This window comes from Capricornis sumatraensis, chromosome 19 (genome assembly GCF_032405125.1).
Source record: "Capricornis sumatraensis isolate serow.1 chromosome 19, serow.2, whole genome shotgun sequence".
In the NCBI taxonomy this organism is placed as follows: Eukaryota; Metazoa; Chordata; class Mammalia; order Artiodactyla; family Bovidae; genus Capricornis; species Capricornis sumatraensis.
This window is the reverse complement of record NC_091087.1, coordinates 19,843,200-19,863,470: the sequence shown is the minus strand read 5'-3', so window position 1 is coordinate 19,863,470 and position 20,271 is coordinate 19,843,200. Positions and strand designations below refer to the sequence as shown.

At 42.2% G+C, this 20,271-nt stretch overlaps 1 protein-coding gene and 1 pseudogene across 1 annotated transcript in view; one reads left to right on the top strand and one right to left on the bottom strand.

Moving 5' to 3' along the window:
• Nucleotides 1-20,271, top strand: part of CHD2 (chromodomain helicase DNA binding protein 2) — a 108,408-nt gene that overhangs the window by 7,878 nt on the left and 80,259 nt on the right. Inside the window, exons 2-4 of the mRNA XM_068990884.1 lie at nucleotides 9,967-10,198; nucleotides 13,815-13,901; nucleotides 15,561-15,622. Coding sequence (XP_068846985.1) covers nucleotides 9,967-10,198; nucleotides 13,815-13,901; nucleotides 15,561-15,622 — 381 coding nt within the window. The remainder of the gene's footprint in view (nucleotides 1-9,966; nucleotides 10,199-13,814; nucleotides 13,902-15,560; nucleotides 15,623-20,271) is intronic.
• LOC138095462 (adenosine 5'-monophosphoramidase HINT1 pseudogene) lies at nucleotides 9,201-9,565 on the bottom strand (annotated as a pseudogene).

Below are 20,271 nucleotides of genomic sequence, written 5' to 3'. Positions count from 1 at the left end.
CATGGACTGCAGCACGCTAGGCTTCCTGGAGCTTGCCCATCGAGTCAGTGATGCCATCCAGCCATCTCATCCTCTGTCGTCCCCTTCTGCTGTCAGTCTTTCTCAGCATCAGGGTCTTTTCCACTGAGTTGGCTCCTTGTATCAGATGGCCAAAGTGTTGGAGCTTCAGCATCAGTCCTTCTAATGAATATTCAGGGTTGATTTCCTTTAGGATTGACTGGTTTGATCTCCTTGCAGTCCAAGGGACCCTTTTAGAGACCTCTAAAAGTTTGGATTCCGTAATTGACTTTGAATGCAGTTGCATTCCATTCAGAATTCCTTCCCTCCCCCAGCTGAGGAAAGGTAACTTAGGGCTGGAGCAGTTGCCCTGGGTTGCCCTGTGAAGCAGTTATTTACGGTGATGTTTGTCACCCATTGGTGGGTTGTGAATTGTAACCAGCATTAAAAATGGAATGAAAAGTAGGATATAAAAATAATCCTCAAGGTACTGCGTATATATGAGTGATTTCTCAGTCCAGCCATGGCTGGTAATCTTTCATTCTGGATTTTTATCTTGAAGGAAAATAACATGTGAACATTTTATAAGAAAATGCCGGAGTCGATTTACATTGAGGAGTTTCGAATGCATATTTTGTTTAGCGCGAAGGTTAGTGTAGCAGCATTGCCAGTGACCTCCTTGCGCTAGCTTTCCCAGGTCTGCCGTCCCCAGAGCTTGCCTTTGAACTTCTGTGGGTGGTCCTGCATCCTGCTGAGCTTTTTTATACTAAACTGTCATCCCTTTTCCTTCAGTTGGGTTGTACCCTTTAGAGGGTTTGTAGTTACTCCTCAGATTCGTTTTTGCTGGCTCTGCTTACAGTGTTACACTTAGGTTAAATATCAAACCAATAGATCTGATTGTTGCGAGGCGCTTCATTGACTTGTGTTGATTTATTCTGGAGAGGTCCAGTGATTGCTAACGATAGTGGCTGCCGTGAGCCTGCCGCTTGCTCTAAATGCTGGGTATGTGCTCATTTGAGCCGTCCGTCCTCCCATTCTGTCTGTGAGGTAGGTAAGATCGCCACTCCTCTGTTGTAGATGAGAAAACTGAGGCACAAGGGCGAGGAAAGGGGACACTTGGCTTCAGGCGCTGGCAGTTTGGCTCCAGAATGAATTATTGTAGATGGGTAAGCGGAAAGCATGTTGGTGATTGGAAACGTAGAATAATTCTGTGTTCTGCTTACCTTAAACTTATTAAGAAACCAAAAGGTGAAAATCACCTTTTGATGACTGATGGTGTGACTGATGAAGAGACACATTGCTTTTCAAAAAGCCATAAGGCCATACTTTTACGTGAAAGGAGTTGAGTTAAATTGTATCTGGGAAGTGATTGCCCTGGGGGTAGTGGTGGGTGGGGAGAGGGAGCCCTGCTCTGGAACCTAGCCCTTGTCTGGTTTGACCTCCTCTAGCCACACGTGCTGCAGCCCACGGGGTCGCAAAGAGTCGGACACGACTGAGCAACTTCACTTGCATGCATTGGAGAAGGAAATGGCAACCCACTCCAGTGTTCTTGCCTGGAGAATCCCAGGGACAGAGGAGCCTGGTGGGCTGCCGTCTGTGGGGTCGCAAAGAGTCAGACACAACTGAAGCGACTTAGCAGCAGCAGCAGCCCCATGTGCACTTTGAATTTGGCCAGTTTGTAGATGTAGAGCTTCTCATTTTTGTCTTTTGCTGTTGGTAAGCTTAATTTCCCACTGTAGGCTTTGCATCAGAATCACTTGTGAATTCAAAACACCAAGGCCCATACCTGATTGGATTTTGGGAGGGCAGGGAGGGAAAAGGAGAGAGGGGAGGGGAGGGTGGGGAGGGGAGGAGAGGGATGGAAGGGAGGGGTCAGCTAATCAGAATTGTGCTCCAGGTGTGGCCTTGGGAAAGCCAGGGGTGAAACAGCTGTTCTGTGCTTGAGAAGTAGTTCCTGGTGACGGGTGTCAAAAGTCCACTCCGGTATACGTTGTTCGACCTTCACATGGAGGCAGCATATGACTGGTAAGTTGTCCTTTAGAGGGCAGTGGGTGGTGGGTCCAATTCTTGCAGTGCTCCTTTACTCTTGCCTGATTAAAAGGTCTGTTCCCTCTGAATTTAGCTTTATATAGGCATTTAAGTCCCCAGATCTGCTTGATAAGAATCACTTGCATTGCTTGTTAAACATTCCCAGGCTTCTTGCCTGGAAGTTGTAGCTCAGTCATTCAGGGGTGTGTGTGTGTTCAGTCACTTCAGTCTTGTCTGACTCTTTGTGACCCTGTGGACTCCCGGCCAGGCTCCTCTGTCCATGGCATTCTCCAGGCAAGAGTACTGGAGTGAGTTGCCATGCCCTTCTCCAGGGGATCTTCCCCACCCAGGGATCGAACCTGTGTTTCTCTTCTGCATTGGCAGGCGGGTTCTTTACCACTAGCACCATCTGGGATGGTGCCCAGGAATCTGTATTGACAACAGGCTCCCTTGATTTCTGCACTCAGGCAGGTTTGGGAAATAGGGGCTAATGGGACAGGGTTTGGGGTCTGTTCTGTTTCTTTTTAGCTATTGAATTGAAGACAGGACGCTCTGAGCTTGTTTCTTTGATAGAAGTTAGAATTAAATAATGCTTCAATAAGCTAGTTTTGAAATTAAGGACACCACCTCCCTGCACCCCTGTAAAACTTTGGCAGTGTCTGGAGATGTTTTTGGTTGGGGTTGGACTGCGGTTGGCATCTAGTGGGTCGCAGCCAGGGATCCCGATAAACATTCTACCATACACGAGATTGTCTCCTCCACCCCCTCCCCAATAGGGTTGTCTGGCCCAGAACATCAGTGATGGCGAGTGTGAGAAACTGGTCTAAAACAGTAAAGTTTTTGCCTCAAAAACTGTTGGCTGTTCTTAAGAAAGTTGGGAGCCCTCACCTTTTCTGTGGACTGGTTCAGGGGCCTCACTTCCTGTGACAGTGTTGGGCGTAAGTTCCACATTTACTACTGAGCTTAGCAGCCAGGACGTTTAAATCTCCATTGAACTCTGGAGTTACTGTCTTATAAAAGTCTAAAACACAATTGCCTGAAAGTTATTAATAAGGAAAGAAAAGACTCCAAGGGCTGAAAGGAGCTCCTGGTCAAACAAGTTCACCCAGCCTCAGGGTTTAAGTAGGGGTAAATACATCAGTTGATACGGTGGGTTATGCCTTTGTTCAGTCACTAAGTCATGTCTGACTCTCTACGACCCTGTGGACTACATAGCCCGCCAGGCTCCTGTGTCCATGGCATTTCCCAGGCAAGAATGCTGGAGTGGGTTGCCATTTCCTTCTCCAGGGATCTTGCTGACCCAGGGAATGAACCCTCGTCTCAGAGTTGGCAGGCGGAGCCACCAGAGAAACCCATGGTGGTTTATAGGGCTAGTTTTACTTGCAACTGCCTTTCACTGCATGAAGGGTTGGTCTCCATGTTACCTGGGTAGAAAGCTTGCCTTTTGTGTAGTCCTTAGGGGATTATCAGATCTGGATTGGGATATGTGTTTGTGAAATGGGTATTCAATTTGTGCCTTACCCGGGCTGCTTGTTATAATTCACTTTTCCCTAGTGATTTGTTTGCCTGGGTTCCATTTGTTTTATGCTGTTTTAAACTACTGAGGACCACGCCAGTGTTTCCTGGTTACTGGGCGCAGAAGTAATAGAGATGAAGACGCCTTCTGCCTGACACCAGCTGAGAATCTTAGGAGCATGGTTACGAAAGGCAGATTCCCCCCCAACCCCCACCCCGGACCACTTCATAATTTTGGAAGCAAGAGGTGGTTACTGATAGGACTTAACCTTTTATCTTCTGAAACTATACACGGTGTTTTGGTGTGCATTTTGTCTCATATGGGTATCGGGTTGGCTGAAAAGTTGATTTGGCTTTTCCCAAACCTGAACATACTTTTCAGCCAACCCAGTACCTTTTTCTGAAAAGAGAATCCTCGTGTTCCCAGTGTTATATTCTCAAAGAATTGCTGAATCCGAGGATGATCTGCGTCAGAATACTGATTAGTTCTGGAATGTTAGAAACACAGCTCTTTTTTTGAAAAGTTGAGGAAAGTTCAAAGAATGAAATTAAAGTTTTAAATAAGATAGATACAGTTAAAATTCTGTTTACCCCTTTCCTCTTGTCACTCTCGTGAACTTGGCATATGAAAAACTTGGCATTTTAAAAATTATGATTCGTGCAATATATTTTGTGTTAAAAAAATATAGCCTTGAAATTGTCATATTTTTATGGATGACACATCCTTAGTCTTAACTGCTGTAGTTAATTGCATAGTATAATTGAGTGACTGAATTGATGACTTTCATATTTTATCTTTGCATTTTCACATATGAACATGTAAGTAAATTCCTTTTTTAAAATCTTGTGAGCAGATCTCTGAATATTTTTATACTTTTCCACCTCTTGCACACATTTCATGATTTGTTTAGGTTATATACCGATTGATCGAATCACATGATTCATATGCATATTTTTTAGCTCAACTGGATAACACAAAGTAGGTTTTCAAAGCTTCTGCTGATTACTCTTCCAGTAATCATATGAGTACTATTTTCCTTACTATCTCATCATCCTTTAACGTTACCAGACTTTTTGATTTCTGCAGAGCAGATTAGTGTAAATTTAATGTTGTAATTATACTTCCCAAGTTACTAATGAGGCCTAATTACCTTTTTTTAAAATGTTTACTGGCTTCTGCTGTTTGTTTTTTTGTAATTGCATGTTCATTTCCTTTGCCCAGTTTTTTATTGGAATTTTCTTTGATATGTAATTCTTCCTGTGTTGTTTGTATAAATCCTTTGTTGTGTGTACATTGAAATTTCTCAGTCTCTTGTCTTTGAACTTGACTTAAAATGTAAGCTTATGCTTCAGAATCATGGGACTTGAACCAGAGGTGGAGGAGGTCTTAAAGATACGATTCAACGTATTAGAGGAACTGTATCTAGTGTTTTTTATTACGAATAAGAAACTTGTGACTGAATGATCCTTGCCTTTCTATCCTCTTTATGACACAAAGTAGTGATTGAGAAGGACTTGTCCTGCACCGCCCTTGAAATGGTTCTGGCCTGGATCTCTTGCTGGGTGGTTTAATAATCTCTTTAACTGATTATAACAGGGGCAGCAATGCCACTTAGAAGTTAGTACTGTGGATTTTATAATTCAGATTGTGGGGATGGGGTTGACATAGACACATACTTGGGCGAGAACTCTTCTGTAAAATGAGGGTACAGATTAGTGGAGAATGTTAACCTGTGACACAGAAGTGCGAACCTAGGTCTTGCGCATCACAGGCAGATGCTGAGCCACCAGGGAAGCCCCCATATGTGCTAGTAATTTTATTATCGGTTGTGCAGAGTCTGGAAGTAAGCTTTATGGAATTCCAGTGTAGATTGCTTTGTGTTTTTACTAGATTTTGCTTTCACCACCACCAGCCAGAAAAACAAGCTCTGCCAAGCAGCCTCGGCCATTTTGTAAGTTTAGGGAGATAAACAGCCCAGCAAGCGCCGGAACGGCAGTTCTTGGGCCGACCCGCAGGCTTGCTCTTTAGTCGAGTGTCGCCGTGCTGCCCTCTTGTGGTCGTTTGCCAAAGTGGTGATTAAGAAGGGAACAGCTTGCTTTCACAAGCTGTTGTAAAGACACATTTAATCTCTGTGTTTTTGCCAGCTTCAAAGGGATTTTGAAGAGTTATCAAATCTTTTTTAGCAGTGAGTGACAGGAAGTGTTAAGCTTTTTTAAATAAGTATTTTTCTATTGGAGTCCAGCAATTCCCAATTTTGACTTAAGTCCCCTTTGTTTATTTATACATTCTGTTTCCATTGTTGTGATTGTTCAATCAAAAATTACAAAACTTGTCTGCAACTTAGGTTTTGTGTAATTTTTAGGTAAACTTATTTTTCATGAGAATTCTGTATGTATGGTGGATAATCATTCTCAAATTCATTTTTCATTGCCTTATAGCTAGCTGTTAATGCCATTGGAACTCAGGTAATTTTATTACTTTAATTTAGGTGAAAGCTTAGTTAAAGGACTACTTACCCTCTAACTTGATTTGTCCTTTTTTCTAGCCATGGGGACTTTACACATCTCTTACTCTAAACATCTCAGGCTACAGTTTAATATTGATAGTATTTTGTATTATCATTAGGCATTAATAGTGAATCTTCATAATATTTCAGGAAATTTCATGTCCTTTGAATTAATAATTAGGTCATCAGTATCTTAAATGTGGAGATATTTGTAGTTTTTTCCTAAATATTCTTTTTCTAATTCAATATTTAGGAACTTGTCCTCCTAGAAGTAGTATGCAAATTAATTGAGTTATATCTTTATTAAGGCTTATTTTTAAGAACTCCCCAAATATTATTTTATGTTGATTAAATCTGACTTGTTTCAGAAATGATTTACAAGAAAACAAAACCCTTGGTCTTACTCTCATTCATATCTTTAGTTCATTTTCTGTATGATTGGGGATTCTTACACCCCTTGCCTTGAATTTGACTCTTGGTTGAATTTATTATGAACAATTTGAAAGACTAAAAAGATTGATATGTAGTGAACGGCTATGACTCAACCACTCAGCCTCAGTCCTAAAACCTGTCCATATCATTTTCTGATTACATCTGCCTCCCTTTACTCCGAGAAGTAAATACAGTTGAAAATTCATGTTTTCTCTTGGGTTTGACTTTCAGAGTTAACTGTTTTGAAGGGCTTCCTGTGTAGCTCAACTGGTAAGGAATCTGCCTGCAATGCAGGAGACCCCTGTTTGATTCCTGGATCAGGAAGTTCCCCTGGAGAAGGCATAGGCTACCGACTCCAGTATTCTTGGGTGTCCCTGGTGGCTCAGCTGGTAAAAAATGCACCTGCAATTCGGGAGACCTGGGTTGGAAAGAACCCCTGGAGGAGGGCATGGTAACTCCTGGAGAATACATCTGCCTCCCTTAACCCCCAGAAGTAAATACAGTTGTAAATTTGATGTGTTCTCTTGGATTTGACTTTCAGAGTTAACTATTTTTATTTTTAAATTGCACAAGTAAGTAATTCACGAAATCCACAAGGTACTTCAAATAACCCACCCCATAGAGTAAACCAGTGTTAGCAGTTTGGTGATTAAAATGATTTTATGCACGTAGCTATGTACTGATAGAAATGTGGATGTGTTTTTCTTACCTGAAAGGCGTTGTATGCCTGCTCACATTTCCAGAGGTCACTTTCCTACACAAACACAAACGCAGATGCACATGAGGCATATATTCAGAAACACAGTTTTTATCATGAACGATTTGAAAATCTAAATATTTTGCTCAGGAATACAGAGATATGGAAGTATATCAATGATATTTGTAGCTTATTCGTTAAGAGAACAGTTTAAAAATAACCTAAATGTCCCTTTAATAAGGGAACAATTTAAACGTTTTCATCCTATGAGGCCATTCAAAGAGAAGGAGGTATTCATGGACACAGGTATACACTGACGTGGGAACTGGTATTGAATTGTCTCCATCACGTTGGCAGTGACTGATGGCATAGGTTGCCAGAGGGCGCAGGCCTGAGATTACCTAGGGTGGAGACCCACGCCAGGAGGACCAGAGCCGGCACTTTATAACTGGTTATTTCTTGTTTCTTCTCGCTTGCTGAGTACCTTCTGAGTGGTCACAGGTGGAGAATAAGTGAGTTAAGATGTGTTAGTTGCCTGGACTAGTTAACTTGACTGTGCCAAGGACCCAGGAGTCAGTCAATGCAGTGGGGCCTTGAAGGTACTGAGTCACTGTTACAGGGTTCAGGGTGATGGGCTGAGTCTCTAGGACTTTGAACTCTTGTGGTGAAATAAAACGTGAGCTTTTTAGAGCCACCCTTGAGGTGGAATTTCTGCCTCACTGCCCCCCAGCGCTCATCCTCCGCATGAGGGTGGTAATGCCTATAAGTGTTGTGCTGGTGAACGTATAAGCCAGACAGACACGTAAGGTGCTCGGCATCTGCTCCACTCTGGGACAGGTGTGAAGTCGCTCTCCCCTTCTGCTCCCTTTCCCAAGGCAGACTCTCTCCTCCCTGTGTCCTCACTGCTTCCTCTTGTCGACTGAAGCCCCTCTGACTGTATTTTGCTTGCTGTGGGTCACACGGGATATTTGGGCAATGCCCCTTCCCTGTGTACTGTCCTGTTCATTCTGTGGACACGGCTGTCAAATGGTAGCACCTCGTTTCTGGTGTGGAAGGGAGTGGTGGTAGATAAAAAGCCTCCCTCTTTTTAAAATCCCTTTCTGGTTTTCCCGCCATGTGCCTTTTGTCTTCTGGTTGCTAGACCTGAGGTCCTTTGTGTTGGCATTACTTTAGGTTCTGGGTTGCTGCTTGCTTCCTCCTCTGCTCTGCCTCTCCTAAATGAATAGATAGGTTCTAAGCAGAAGAGCTGGGGGAGCTGTCCACCTTTTTTTTTTTCTTTTTTTCCCTGTAGAGTCCATCAGATTTAGGTCTCTTCTCTTTATAGTATCCTCATTCCTGCCGCCGTGCCCCTGGCTCTCTTTTTAGCATTGAAGAACATGCCTTCTGTTTTATTTTTTGGTGTGACTTCTGCTGTCATTTACCTGTTGCTGTTGTGCTTTCCTGAGGGGGGCTTGGAATGATGAAGTTGGGGCTGTGTGGGAGTCCAGTGGCAGTCTTTACTGGACTAGACTGTTTGTTTATCCTTTTCTTCTAAGTCTGCAGGTCTGGGGCTCACCTGCAGGAAATTTCAGGGCAGGAGTTCTGGTTTGGGGTTACTGTGTATATGTTTTTAATTTGCGACTGTTTTTGAGAGCCATTGATTGGATAATTGCAACAATTGCATTTTTTACTGTTTGAGTGACTCTGCCTTGGTTTTGTTTTGTTCTGTGTTGGTTGCTTTCTTGTTTGTTTGTTCCTTTTGTTTTGATTTTGTCTTTGTCTTGAGGAGGGAGGGGCTGAATAATAAACAAATAAGTGGATTCAGACAGACGTACCTGGTTTCAAACCCTACCTGTGTCATCTTGGAGAATTATTTAACTACTTTTATTTTTCAGGCCATGCAACAAAGTCTTTTATTCTGTATGGGTTTTAAAAATTATTTTTGCAGTATCTCCATACACAGGCAAAAAAAAAATTGTTTAGCATATTGGAACTTGCAAACCTGATCACTGCATAGAGAAGGCAAAATTATCCCTATAGCACACTTAACCAGGAGGCCAGTTCATCTGCCGACCTCCAAGAACATGGAGATGAACATGACAGACTGGCCCCATCTGAACCTCCATTCACCACCATTCAATAGGGCCCAGCTCAGCAGCACATTTCTTGCCAACAACCATCAAATGCGCAAGAAGACTTCGACCATCATCTTCTGCTGCAGAAGTCTGGGATATATGTTTCTTGGGTATCACCAGAAAATGTGTAGGTGCTGAGGGGAAATGTCATGGAAGGCAAGACACTGGTCGTCATCATAAATGATTTTGGCTGGAATTTCCTTGCAAATGATCTTCCCGAAGATGGTGTCGCCACCAGGCCGGGCGACCTGAGCCTTGGCGATCTCATCTGTCATCTGCCTCCCTCCTGTGCGGCCGGTCAGGGAGAAGGTCGGGAGGAGGGAGGTTAACTACTTTTAAGCTTCAGTTTTTCTTCGTCTGAGTGAAGGACAAAATAATATCCCCCGTTTTATTTTACTTTTTCAAAGAGCTAATCTATATAAATTACGTGGCATGTGGCATATGGCATCATACAAATAAGTCAGGAAATGGTAGCTGTCAGGTGTCAGGGATGTTGAGAATGGCACTAGTGACATTATTTGCAAATAATAGAAAAGTATGTTTGAAAATTTTGATCTTGTATTCCCAAATTCCTATCTGCTGTCATATTAATGCTAGGATTTTTTTTTTAACCGCTTTATGTGGCAGTTCTTAAATTTTTTTTAAATCTTTTTTTTTTTTTTTTTTTTTAATTAAGTCATTCAGCATCTGAAGAAGCTTCGGGTTCAGACTCAGGCAGCCAGTCGGAGAGTGAGCAGGGCAGCGATCCAGGAAGTGGCCATGGCAGTGAGTCAAATAGTAGTTCTGAATCTTCGGAGAGTCAGTCGGAGTCTGAGAGTGAATCGGCAGGTTCCAAGTCCCAGCCAGTCCTTCCAGAAGCCAAAGAGAAACCAGCCTCTAAGAAGGAACGGATAGCTGATGTGAAGAAGGTATCAGCCTTGCTGAACAGTACAAGTGTGCCTCGAGCCTGGACCAGAGAGCAGACCTCTGGGTTCCTGTGGGAAGCTCCTTAGTGTGTCTTGATAATGAAAATTCATCTGCAGCTGCCTTTTCTAGTAATACTCTCTCTCTGGATCTAAATGGGGACTGCTTTCTGCTCTACTAGTTAGACACAGGGCTATGAGGAAAATATTAATAATTACATGAACCATCATCATATAGGGCAGAGAGACATTTTTGTTGTTTTGATTGTTAGCATTTAAAAAAGATGGTTAAATATATATATATATTTAGCACAATAGTGAGTAATACCAGAGAAAATCATTCACAGATGATTGTGAAATACAGTTGTAGTTTGATGGATGATTCCAGTCCAAGAACAAGGGGTGTTTTATTTTATTAAAGAATAGAAGGAGAAGTACTCCTCACAGAAAAGAAATTATCTTTACCTAGGCAATGTAGATATTCTTCGCCTAACAAGAATTTTCCAGCAGAGAATGCAAAAAGGTAAAAAGTGAGTTGCATAGAATTTTCTCACTGATGTCCACACATTGGGATGCATTCCTTTGGGGAAAAATAATGACTTGGTCTAGGTAGTCCTGAGATGCGGCTGATCTTTTGAAATTCTAATTTGAGAGAATTAAGTTTAGAATCACTAAAAATATTTAAAAATTGGTTTTAGAAATTTAAAAATGTCTTATGCAGAAAGCTTTATGAGAAATCAGTTTTTCTTCTAAGATACAAATCTGTGTCTGCACACAAGAGACCTTCCCAGGAGCACAAACGATTTTAAATTGCCTGCAAGTTCCATAGACTAGCTTCAGCAATCCTGAAATTTAAAAAAAAAAAAAAAAAAGTGGCTTTTAACTGTTGGCAGAATTGAGATTAACTGTTATTTCAGTTTTTCTGTTCCCAGTATAGTCATCGCTTAAGGTTAAATGGCCCTGAAGGATTGGTGGGAGGTTGGGGAATGCTGGTAGTGTTGTAGTGTTAGGGACAGGGAAATGAAAACTGTCCTTACTAGCTAACTCATCACCAGAGAAGGGACTTTCAGACACTCAGGGGTTGTGCTGTGTTGCCTCTCAGTATGTGGAGACCCTTCACAAGGGACATTTCAGGTGGTGACTTACTTCAGAGAGACCCTGTGTATGGAAGGTACCACTTAGAGTATCTTCTCTGAGTGTCATTCAGCTCAGAAATTTGCCTGTAGAAGGCCTGTTTGGCCATCTTTTTCAACTTTATTCTGTACAGTGACGAGTTCCTTACTTGCAGAGAGTAAAGCAAGCTATAGAAACCACAACTTGCACAGGGTGTTTAAAACTTTACTAAAGTCATGTTGACTGGGATTCTGGGAATCAACTGTAAGGCCAAATAAATGTGTGTGTGTATAATATACATATGTATATGAGAGAGACAGGATTAAGATTGCATGTCACCATGGAAGTACAGGTTTAGGCAGAAATATTAAAGTTAAGGTTATCAATTTTAAGAAGTTAATAGATACTGGATGGATGTACTAGCCAGCTAGAATGATTAGGTCATGACTTTACAAAAAGAACGCTCCTTGTTTTCTGTTCACTCTTCTCTTTCAAATGGTAGCTTTTATTGAAGGGTTGAATTAGGTATCACTAGCCCTCAAAAGGGAGAAGGCTCTGGCGACCCACTCCAGTACTCTTGCCTGGAAAATCCATGGACTGCAGTCCATGAGGTAGCTAAGGGTCAGACATGACTGAGCGACTTCACTTTCACTTTTCAGTTTCATGCATTGGAGAGGGAAATTGCAACCCACTCCAGTGTTCTTGCCTGGAGAATCCCAGGGACAGGGGAGCCTGGTGGGCTGCCATCTCTGGGGTCGCACAGAGTTGGACAAGACTGATGCGACTTAGCAGCAGCAGCAGCACCCCTCAAAAGGACAGATGGGAACACAAGATGATTTTAGGATGTACACATTACAGTGTATGTTGTAATAAAGTCCCAACAGGTGAGCCTGAATGCCTAATATTTTAAAATGGTAGAACTAATTAATGTATTACCATTTAAAGAATTCACCCAGTTAATAAACACTAATTCCTGTGGAGCCACTATATTATTTTAAGGTTAAGGATTCTTCCCTTTTGTAAACTGAGGACACTGAGCTACATGGTTATATGGCTTCTCGTTCTGAAATGCCTGTTCCTAGAACACCATGCTTGTTACCTTTGGAGGGGTTGTTTTTCTTTGGCTTTCCTGGGGTATATATTTTTTTAAGATACTGTTGATTATGTCCTCCCTTGACTTTGTGACATATTGTGTTCCTGAATCGTCTTTCATCATTTTTGTCTTTTTAGGGGTCCAGTTTCCACACATTTCATGATGAGCCACAGCCCGAGGCTTCTCTTGCCTCACTCCAAATATTTTCATGACATTAGCTGCCTCCCGTATTTCAGTGGCAAATCCAGCCTTCTGATCTTGGCTTTCAAGCATCTCTTCTAAATGTTTAACTCTGTTGTGCATCTTCACTTCAGTGTTCCACAGTCTTTTAAATTCATTTTGCCTACAGGTGATTGATTTCATTAAAAGTACACACAACATGGGCTTCCCTCATAGCTCAGTTGGTAAAGAATCCTCCTGCGATGCAGGAGACTGCGGTTTGATTCCTGGGTTGGGAAGATCCCCTGGAGAAGGGAAAGGCTACCCACTCCAGTGTTCTGGCCTGGAGAATCCCATGGACTGTATATATAGTCCAGGGGGTTGCAAACAGTCGGACACGACTGAATGACTTTCACTTCACTCACACACAGCATACTTATCAGCCATTACCTGCGGGAAGAAGAGAGAGACTGGGGGTTAGAGGAATCCTTAGAGCAATGGGGAGAAAAGGGGGGGCCTTTTGTATTTTTCCTTTTGAGTTGTTAATTTGAGTTTTTTAAAGTGAAAGAAGGATTATTTGGGGAGATATACACTCCATAGAAACAGTGTAGGCCATCTTGGAAGGCAGGAGAGGCCAAAATCAGATCTTAAAGGCAAAGGGTTAAATACTGTTAGTGAAATGGAGTGTGCTGGAGCAAGGGTGCCAGTGGGTCTCATTTTGAGAACTCAAGCTGAATGTTCGAAATACTGAATTTTGACTGTTTCTGACATCTTGCACATCCTGAGGAATTTTTAAATATATACAAGTAAACTGATTCTTACTTAACAGAAAGTTGGTGGTGGGGCTCTTTTGATTTTATTTGAGTTTCTCAGATGAGTCTTATGCAGTCAAAGCTGAAATTGAAAGCATTAGGGACTTAAAATTCGTAAGTAAATATTTTTTTAGTGGAAACAATTGTTCTCTTATGTCTCTATATTATTCAACTGTAAGTTTATATTTTGACAATGGATAAGCAGCGTACTTTCTAGTTTAATAGCCATGTAGTGATGAAGAGTCATTGTCACAACTTCAATGAGTTCTAGGGTAATATGCTTTATTCTTTTTAAAGATGGTCCTTTATTGTCTCATTAAACAAAACAACCCCTTTGATATTTAGTTATTGGAATTCACTTAAATGGAAATATATGTTCCAATAATGTAAATAGTAAATGGGGGTCAAGAAAAAAAGATTCATGTGTAGTCTGTTAATCTTACAGATGTGGGAAGAATATCCTGATGTTTATGGGGTTAGGCGGTCAAACCGAAGCAGACAAGAACCGTCACGATTTAATATTAAGGAGGAGGTAAGAAAAAACAATGTTTTAAGGGGATAAGATCACACTCCTTATCTTACCTCATCGTTTCTGACTCTGGTTTGTATTACCATGAACTTCAGGCCATGGGAGTTAAGTGACCAGAAAGCAAGTTTTTAAACCTAGTACAGCCTGAAAAGCCACGCGTGGCTTTAAAAAAAAATGACCAGAAAGATCATGTCATAGTGTGTGCTTTAGTAGAGTATTGTATAAAACTGTGCTTTAGTAGAGTGTTATATAAAACTGCCCTTGAATTTTTGTCTGTTTGTTTCTCATATAGTGCAGTTGATTATAGCAAGAGGTTTACTGTTTAAAGCGTCGAGTTTGTAAATTCTCGATTTTGTTAACTGGGTCACTAAGCAAAGGTGACAGTCAGTGGAAGTCGTTTCAGATTTACTGCTGAGCAAGGGAGAGTGCTTAAGTAATTATTTTATTTTACCTAAACTGTTAAAATTTGGTTTCCGAGTTCATTTTTAATGTGCAATATAAAATGTTGAATGCCTATTTACTTTCTGATCAAACTTTCTGAGATTGAAAAGGTTGATTTTAAAAATTAGTGTTATATATTGGATTTTGTTGTCTCTATAGAATCAGACCTTCCCTCAGTTTGTGTGAAGTTTTTGGGGAAAATCTCTGTTTTAACTCTGTTAGGTTCATAGACTACATTCTGAAGATGTGTTCTCTGGTCTCTCAGTGAAATGTCCCCTCTGCATTCTTTGGAGGACTTTGCTGTTGTTAACTATGTAGCATCCCACTGATGGCAGTTAAATATTAGTAGCCAAAGGTTAATGAGTTTGGGGCAGTAAGTAGACTTTAAAAGTGTGATTGGCCATAACACATGCGCAGCATTTATGGTGTTTTACTTTGAGTGACCTCTGAGCTGGTTAACCTTAGTTAGCTTTCTTTTCCCATGTTTGTTATAACCAAGCACATGGTGCGTATACCTTTTCCCTTTTGTATATAAATTAACACATTGTTGGTAGGTCACAGGACCAACAGAAATTGGAATATTTTGCCGATTTGTTTACCATGTGGGGAAAAGACTTGTTCAAACGTCCGTGACTAATCGCTTGCTCTGCTGCTGTCAGCAAGAGTACAGCTGGCTCGCGATTGAACAAGCGCTTTATTGAGTCTGAAATGAAGCAGGTTCGTAGTCACCACCTTTAAAGGCACACTAGATGTTGTGTGGCGTTTTCGTGCCAGACATTCTATATCAGGACCCAGTGTGGTCGCCATTAGACATGGGTCTTTTAAAATGTGCGTTAGTTAAAATTAGGTAAAATGAAAAGTCCATTCCTAAGTGACAGCAGCCACATTTCAGGGGCTCAGCCATGTGTGACTGCTGGCTGCTCAGTGGGCCACTGTAGATATGGGATGTTTCCTTCATCACAAAATTTTATTAGACTATGTTCTTTCAGAAGTCAGGCTGAAAGAAATACTTCTTGGCGTTACAGGTAACTCAGCAGTAAGAGACAAATTAATTTTCAAAACGAAAGAGTGAACACCACCAAACAGAGGCTTAGGTGTCTCTCTGTCTGAAAGCTCGTATTGAGTAATGTTGCATTGAGTACATTGTGGAACCGGGGCTTGTGTTGTCCTGAGAACTGTGAACTAAAGTCTCTGATCTTTTTCCCCCCTCACACCCTGAAGGCAAGTAGCGGGTCTGAGAGTGGGAGCCCAAAGAGAAGAGGCCAGAGGCAGCTGAAGAAACAGTAAGTCTCCCCTGGGGTGGTCCTCGCCTGGGGCATTGGCGCGTGCGGCTGTCTGTGGGCCTGCCTGCCTTGTGTCTGCAGTGCGCCCTGGGCCCAGCGTCCGCTTCTGTCTCTTGCTGTCTTGGCTTCCTGTCTCTCTGAGTCTGCTGCAACAGCAGTGGCTTTTGAAGTTTTTAGTTTTTCAAATGTTAAACGTTGGGCTGCTTTTCAGAGCATACCACAGCTATTCCATCTGATTTGCCCTATCAGCCCCATAATTATTTTTTTTCTTAAAAATGTGCACAAATCCCAAACATAGAGGCATTTGGTGTTCTGTTGCAGTTAAGCAAGGAGCACATTTAGATGGGCTGTGTTTCCTTTTCGTTTGTTCTCTGTGCTGGTGTGATAAAGTTAATACTGATTGGACACCATTTTAATAGGAAATACCTTATTGTGTCTGTGTGGTTTCACTGTTGGCAGTTCCTAAGCAAGAAACTTTTAATTCATAAGGTTAATGTGAAATTCCTTTATGATACGGATTATATATTTGTTATTATAAAACTTTAAAAATTCTACTTGTGGTAAAAAAATTTTTGACTTATTATTTTTGAGAAATAATTAAATCTTTATGGGGTGGAATATATGAATCCCTTTGACAAACAGAATTCTACAGCCTGTCTTCTCAGAAAAATACTCAAAACCCTGCACGCAAATTCAGGGGTTTCTCATGATAAGCGTTGTCCTTGGCTGTTGCTGAGAGTCCCAGTTATACCTTCTCTGTTTTAAAGTATTAGTAATCCTTAACTTGGGCTTCCCTAAAACCTCAGCTGGTAAAGAATCCGCCTGCAGTGCAGGAGACCCCAGTTCAATTCCTGGGTCAGGAAGATCCCCTGGAGAAGGGATAGGCGACATGCTCCAGTATTCATGGGCTTCCCTGGGGGCTCAGACAGTGAAGAATCTGGAATCCACCTGCAATGTGGGAGACCTGGGTTTGAGCCCTGGGTTGGGAAGATCCCCTGGGGGAGGGCATGGCAACCCACTCCAGTATTTTGGCCTGGAGAGTTCCATGGACAGAGGAGCCTGTTGGGCTATACAATCCATTGGGTCGCAAAGAGTCAGACATGACTGAGTGACTAAGCACAGCATAATTCTTAAGTATTTGGCCTGAGGCACAGTAACGAGAGTCTTTAAATTTCCCCATCTCTAAAATAGGGTAATACTTACTCTGGTAACTTAACACAGTTATTAGAAATTATGCTAAGAAAAGTCATAGTATTTAATTTTGCCCTGCCCAGAGGGCATACAATTTCCATTTGTGTTTTAAATATTTCATTAGAGTTGCAGAAATGATAACTGTAGGCAAGCTCCTGCTTCATGGCAGCTCAGAAGGCTCTGGGCCTTCCCATCCCAGGGCCTGCTTAGGAGATCTCAGTTTCCCAGGCTAAAGGCTTTGGAGGCTCCACCCTCTGGCTACATTTTGCTGGTCCATTGGCGGCAATCTAAATGTACTGTACTTGAAAGCCTGAACTCCTAATTTTTTTTTTGGGCGGGGGGGGGTGCCACTGTACATGTGGGATGTTAGTTCCCTGACCAGGGATTGAACCTGTCATCACTGGAGTGGGAGCGCAGAGTCTTGACCATTGAACCACCAGGGGAAGTCCCTGAACACCTCATTTATGTAGCTTTATTTGGGTGTGAGAATCCCTCCAGCTTTCAGCCCCTGTGTAATACATCAGACTTGCTATTTTGACTGATTTCTGTGTTTGCTTTTCCCTCTCCTTTCAATCCTGAGAGCTCTCCAAAGTAGGCAGCTCTCAGAGGCCCTTGTGACCGTTCTTTGCCCGAGTAGAACCTTTGCACTCCTTGTCGGGAACGGGGAGAGGGGGTGTCTTCTGTGAGGCTGCTTGTCTACTTTTGGGCTCTTCCTTAGGAACTTAGCGTAAGCGGAGGTTCTCCTCATGCCTGTTTGTCTGGGCGCTGGGCTGGCCTCACCCTGTGCCCTCCTCTGGGCAGCTGGAGGGCACTGGGGTTTGTGGAGAGCTCTTCTGAGTCAGTTCAGTTAGTATTAGTAACATGGATTAGGGGAGGTCCTGCAGCTGCTGAGACTCAGGTCATGAGAGACTGCACTGCCAGCCCCTCTATGATCTCAGCAAGGACCACAACCTAGCGTGTGCGCACATGGGCTTCAGAACTGAGCAAGGTGCGCTCAGAGGAGTGGACATTGGAATATTAGCACAGGGCAGTGTTTTTCCAAAGCACTACAGGTTGTCTCAGATTGCAAAGCTTTTAAAGGAACCATTTTTTAAACTTTTTTGGGGGGGATTAATTTCAAAGAGTTGAAAAATTTTAAGGGTAAGAGCAGCACGAGGAATGCCTGTATGCTGAGATTCACCACTGTGTACTGTTTCTGCCCCATGTGCTTTATCATCGTGAGAGTTCTCTCTATATATATTTACGTATAACACAAGGTAATATTTTTTCTGAGCCATTTCAGACTAAGATTCATACAGCATGGTCTTTAACCGCTAAATACTAAGTGTGTATTTCCTAAGAATAAGGATATTCTCTTTTGTAAGCAAAATACAATGTTAAGGTAAATAGGTTTACCATCGCTACAATACCGCTGTCTAATTTGGACTCCAGTTTGGCCATTCAGCTCAACAGTCTCGTTTATAATTTTCCACCTGCAGTGCAGAGCCCAGTCTCAGGTCAAATGTTGTATCAGGTGTCAGCTCTCATTAGTCTGGGGCACCTTCACAGACTTTCCTTGCTTTTGTGACACTGACAGTTTAAGGACTACAGTCTTAGAAGGGACTAACTCTGCTGGAGTTACATGAGTTAGCGTTTTAAAAGCTTAGAGGAGGAAAACATTTTTTTAATTAACTGGTAATTCTTTATGGTCCAGCTCTCACATCCATACATGATTACTGGAAAAACCATAGCTTTGACTCCGTGGACCTTTGTTGTCAGAGAGGTGTCTCTGCTTTTTAATACTCTGTCTAGGTTTGTCATAGCTTTTCTTCCAAAGAGCAAGCATCTTTTAATGTCATGGCCGCAGTGATTTTGGAGCCCAGTATCGCTGCTTCCACCTTTTCCCCATCTATTTACCATGAAGTGATGGGACTGGATGCTATCTATGATCTTGGCTTTTGAATGTTGAGTTTTAAGCCAGCTTTTTCACTCTCTTTTACCTTCATTAAGAAGCGCTTTAGTTCCTTTTTGCTTTCTGCCATTGGAGTGGTATCATCTGCATATCTGAGGTTGTTGATATTTCTCCCAGCAGTCTTGATTCCAGCTTGTGATTAATCCGGTCTGGCATTTCTCATGATGTACTCTGCAGAGAAGTTAAATAAGCAGGGGGACAACATGTAACCAACATACTCCTTTCCCAAGTTTGAAGCAGTCCGTTGCTCCATGTCCAGTTCTAACTTGCTTCTTGACCTGTGTACAGGTTTCTCGGGAGGTAGGCAAGGCAGTCCTTATTCATGCCGTCCTAATGTGTGGAATGTCAGGTAGGATTTCTGCTGACTCATTGCAGTCCCAGTAGTGTTCAGCGCCACTGAACAGTGGCCCTAGAGCCCTCTCTTCCACCTGGAATTAGCATGATTTTGCCTGTAGGCATTTGCAGTTGTTCTCCTGAGGTTATAGCTGAGGTTATAGCTCTCTCTTCCTTCCCAGCGGTGTAAAGTGGCAGTCTGACACAGTCCCGTGACATGGCAGAAGAGAGTCCTTGGTAGAGCAGACTCACCCTCTTCCGTGAGACTTGCTTCTGAGCACCATCCTCTTTGGGGAAATTGACTGAAAATCAGTGATGTTGAAGCAGTTGGTTCCCTGTTTTCCTTATCTGCCTTCTAAAGTGGAGGAGAAAGGAGTTTGCGTCTTTGAGCTCTTAAAGACAGTTAGTTAGGAAGACTCAGTGGCTCTTGGCCAAATTTTAGGCTTATTTTATTTTAAAATGGCTTTTGTTCATTCCCTTCTTTATAGTTGTTTAGATTTGATTTTTCCCAGTAAAGAAAAAAGGAATCCACGTTTTCCCAGTAACGAAGGAAAACCATTCCTGGTTAATTTGCATTCTGACTTTTTCCTATCTATCTATATGGCCTTGAGGCCTCAGTGGTCAAATCTTGGTATTTTTTTCCCCCAGTTCCCAAAATTTTGACCATAAGTTCCATTGATTCCCATTTAGGCAATCCCACTGGTGGCTTCTTAGAACTGGATCTGGCAATTCAAGTCTTCTTTAAGATGAAAAATATTTTAATCATGATCTCATACTTGAGACTTCTCTTTGCAGCCCAGCTTGTAATGTATGGCTTAGTCAGGGAGTCTTCCTCATACAGTCTACATTATTTGAGAAGCCAGCAAACTCTAGGGGTGGACGTTGGTTTCAGCTGTTGGAGAGCCAGGGTTGGGGCAGTAATCTGTTAGTAATTGATTTTCACTTCACCTCTTATACAGAATTAACAGTATTGCTGGTCCTAACTTGCCCCCTCCCCCACCATTCTTGAAAATTAAAATGAAATTTGAAATAATCCACCAATTTCAGATACATATACACTCCTTTCAACCTTTTAAGCCCCTTAGCTGTTCACCTCCTGGAATGGTCTTCAGTGGGTTCTGTTGAGAGTAGCAGAAATGTGGCTTTGACATATACCAAACAGCTTGTTCCCACT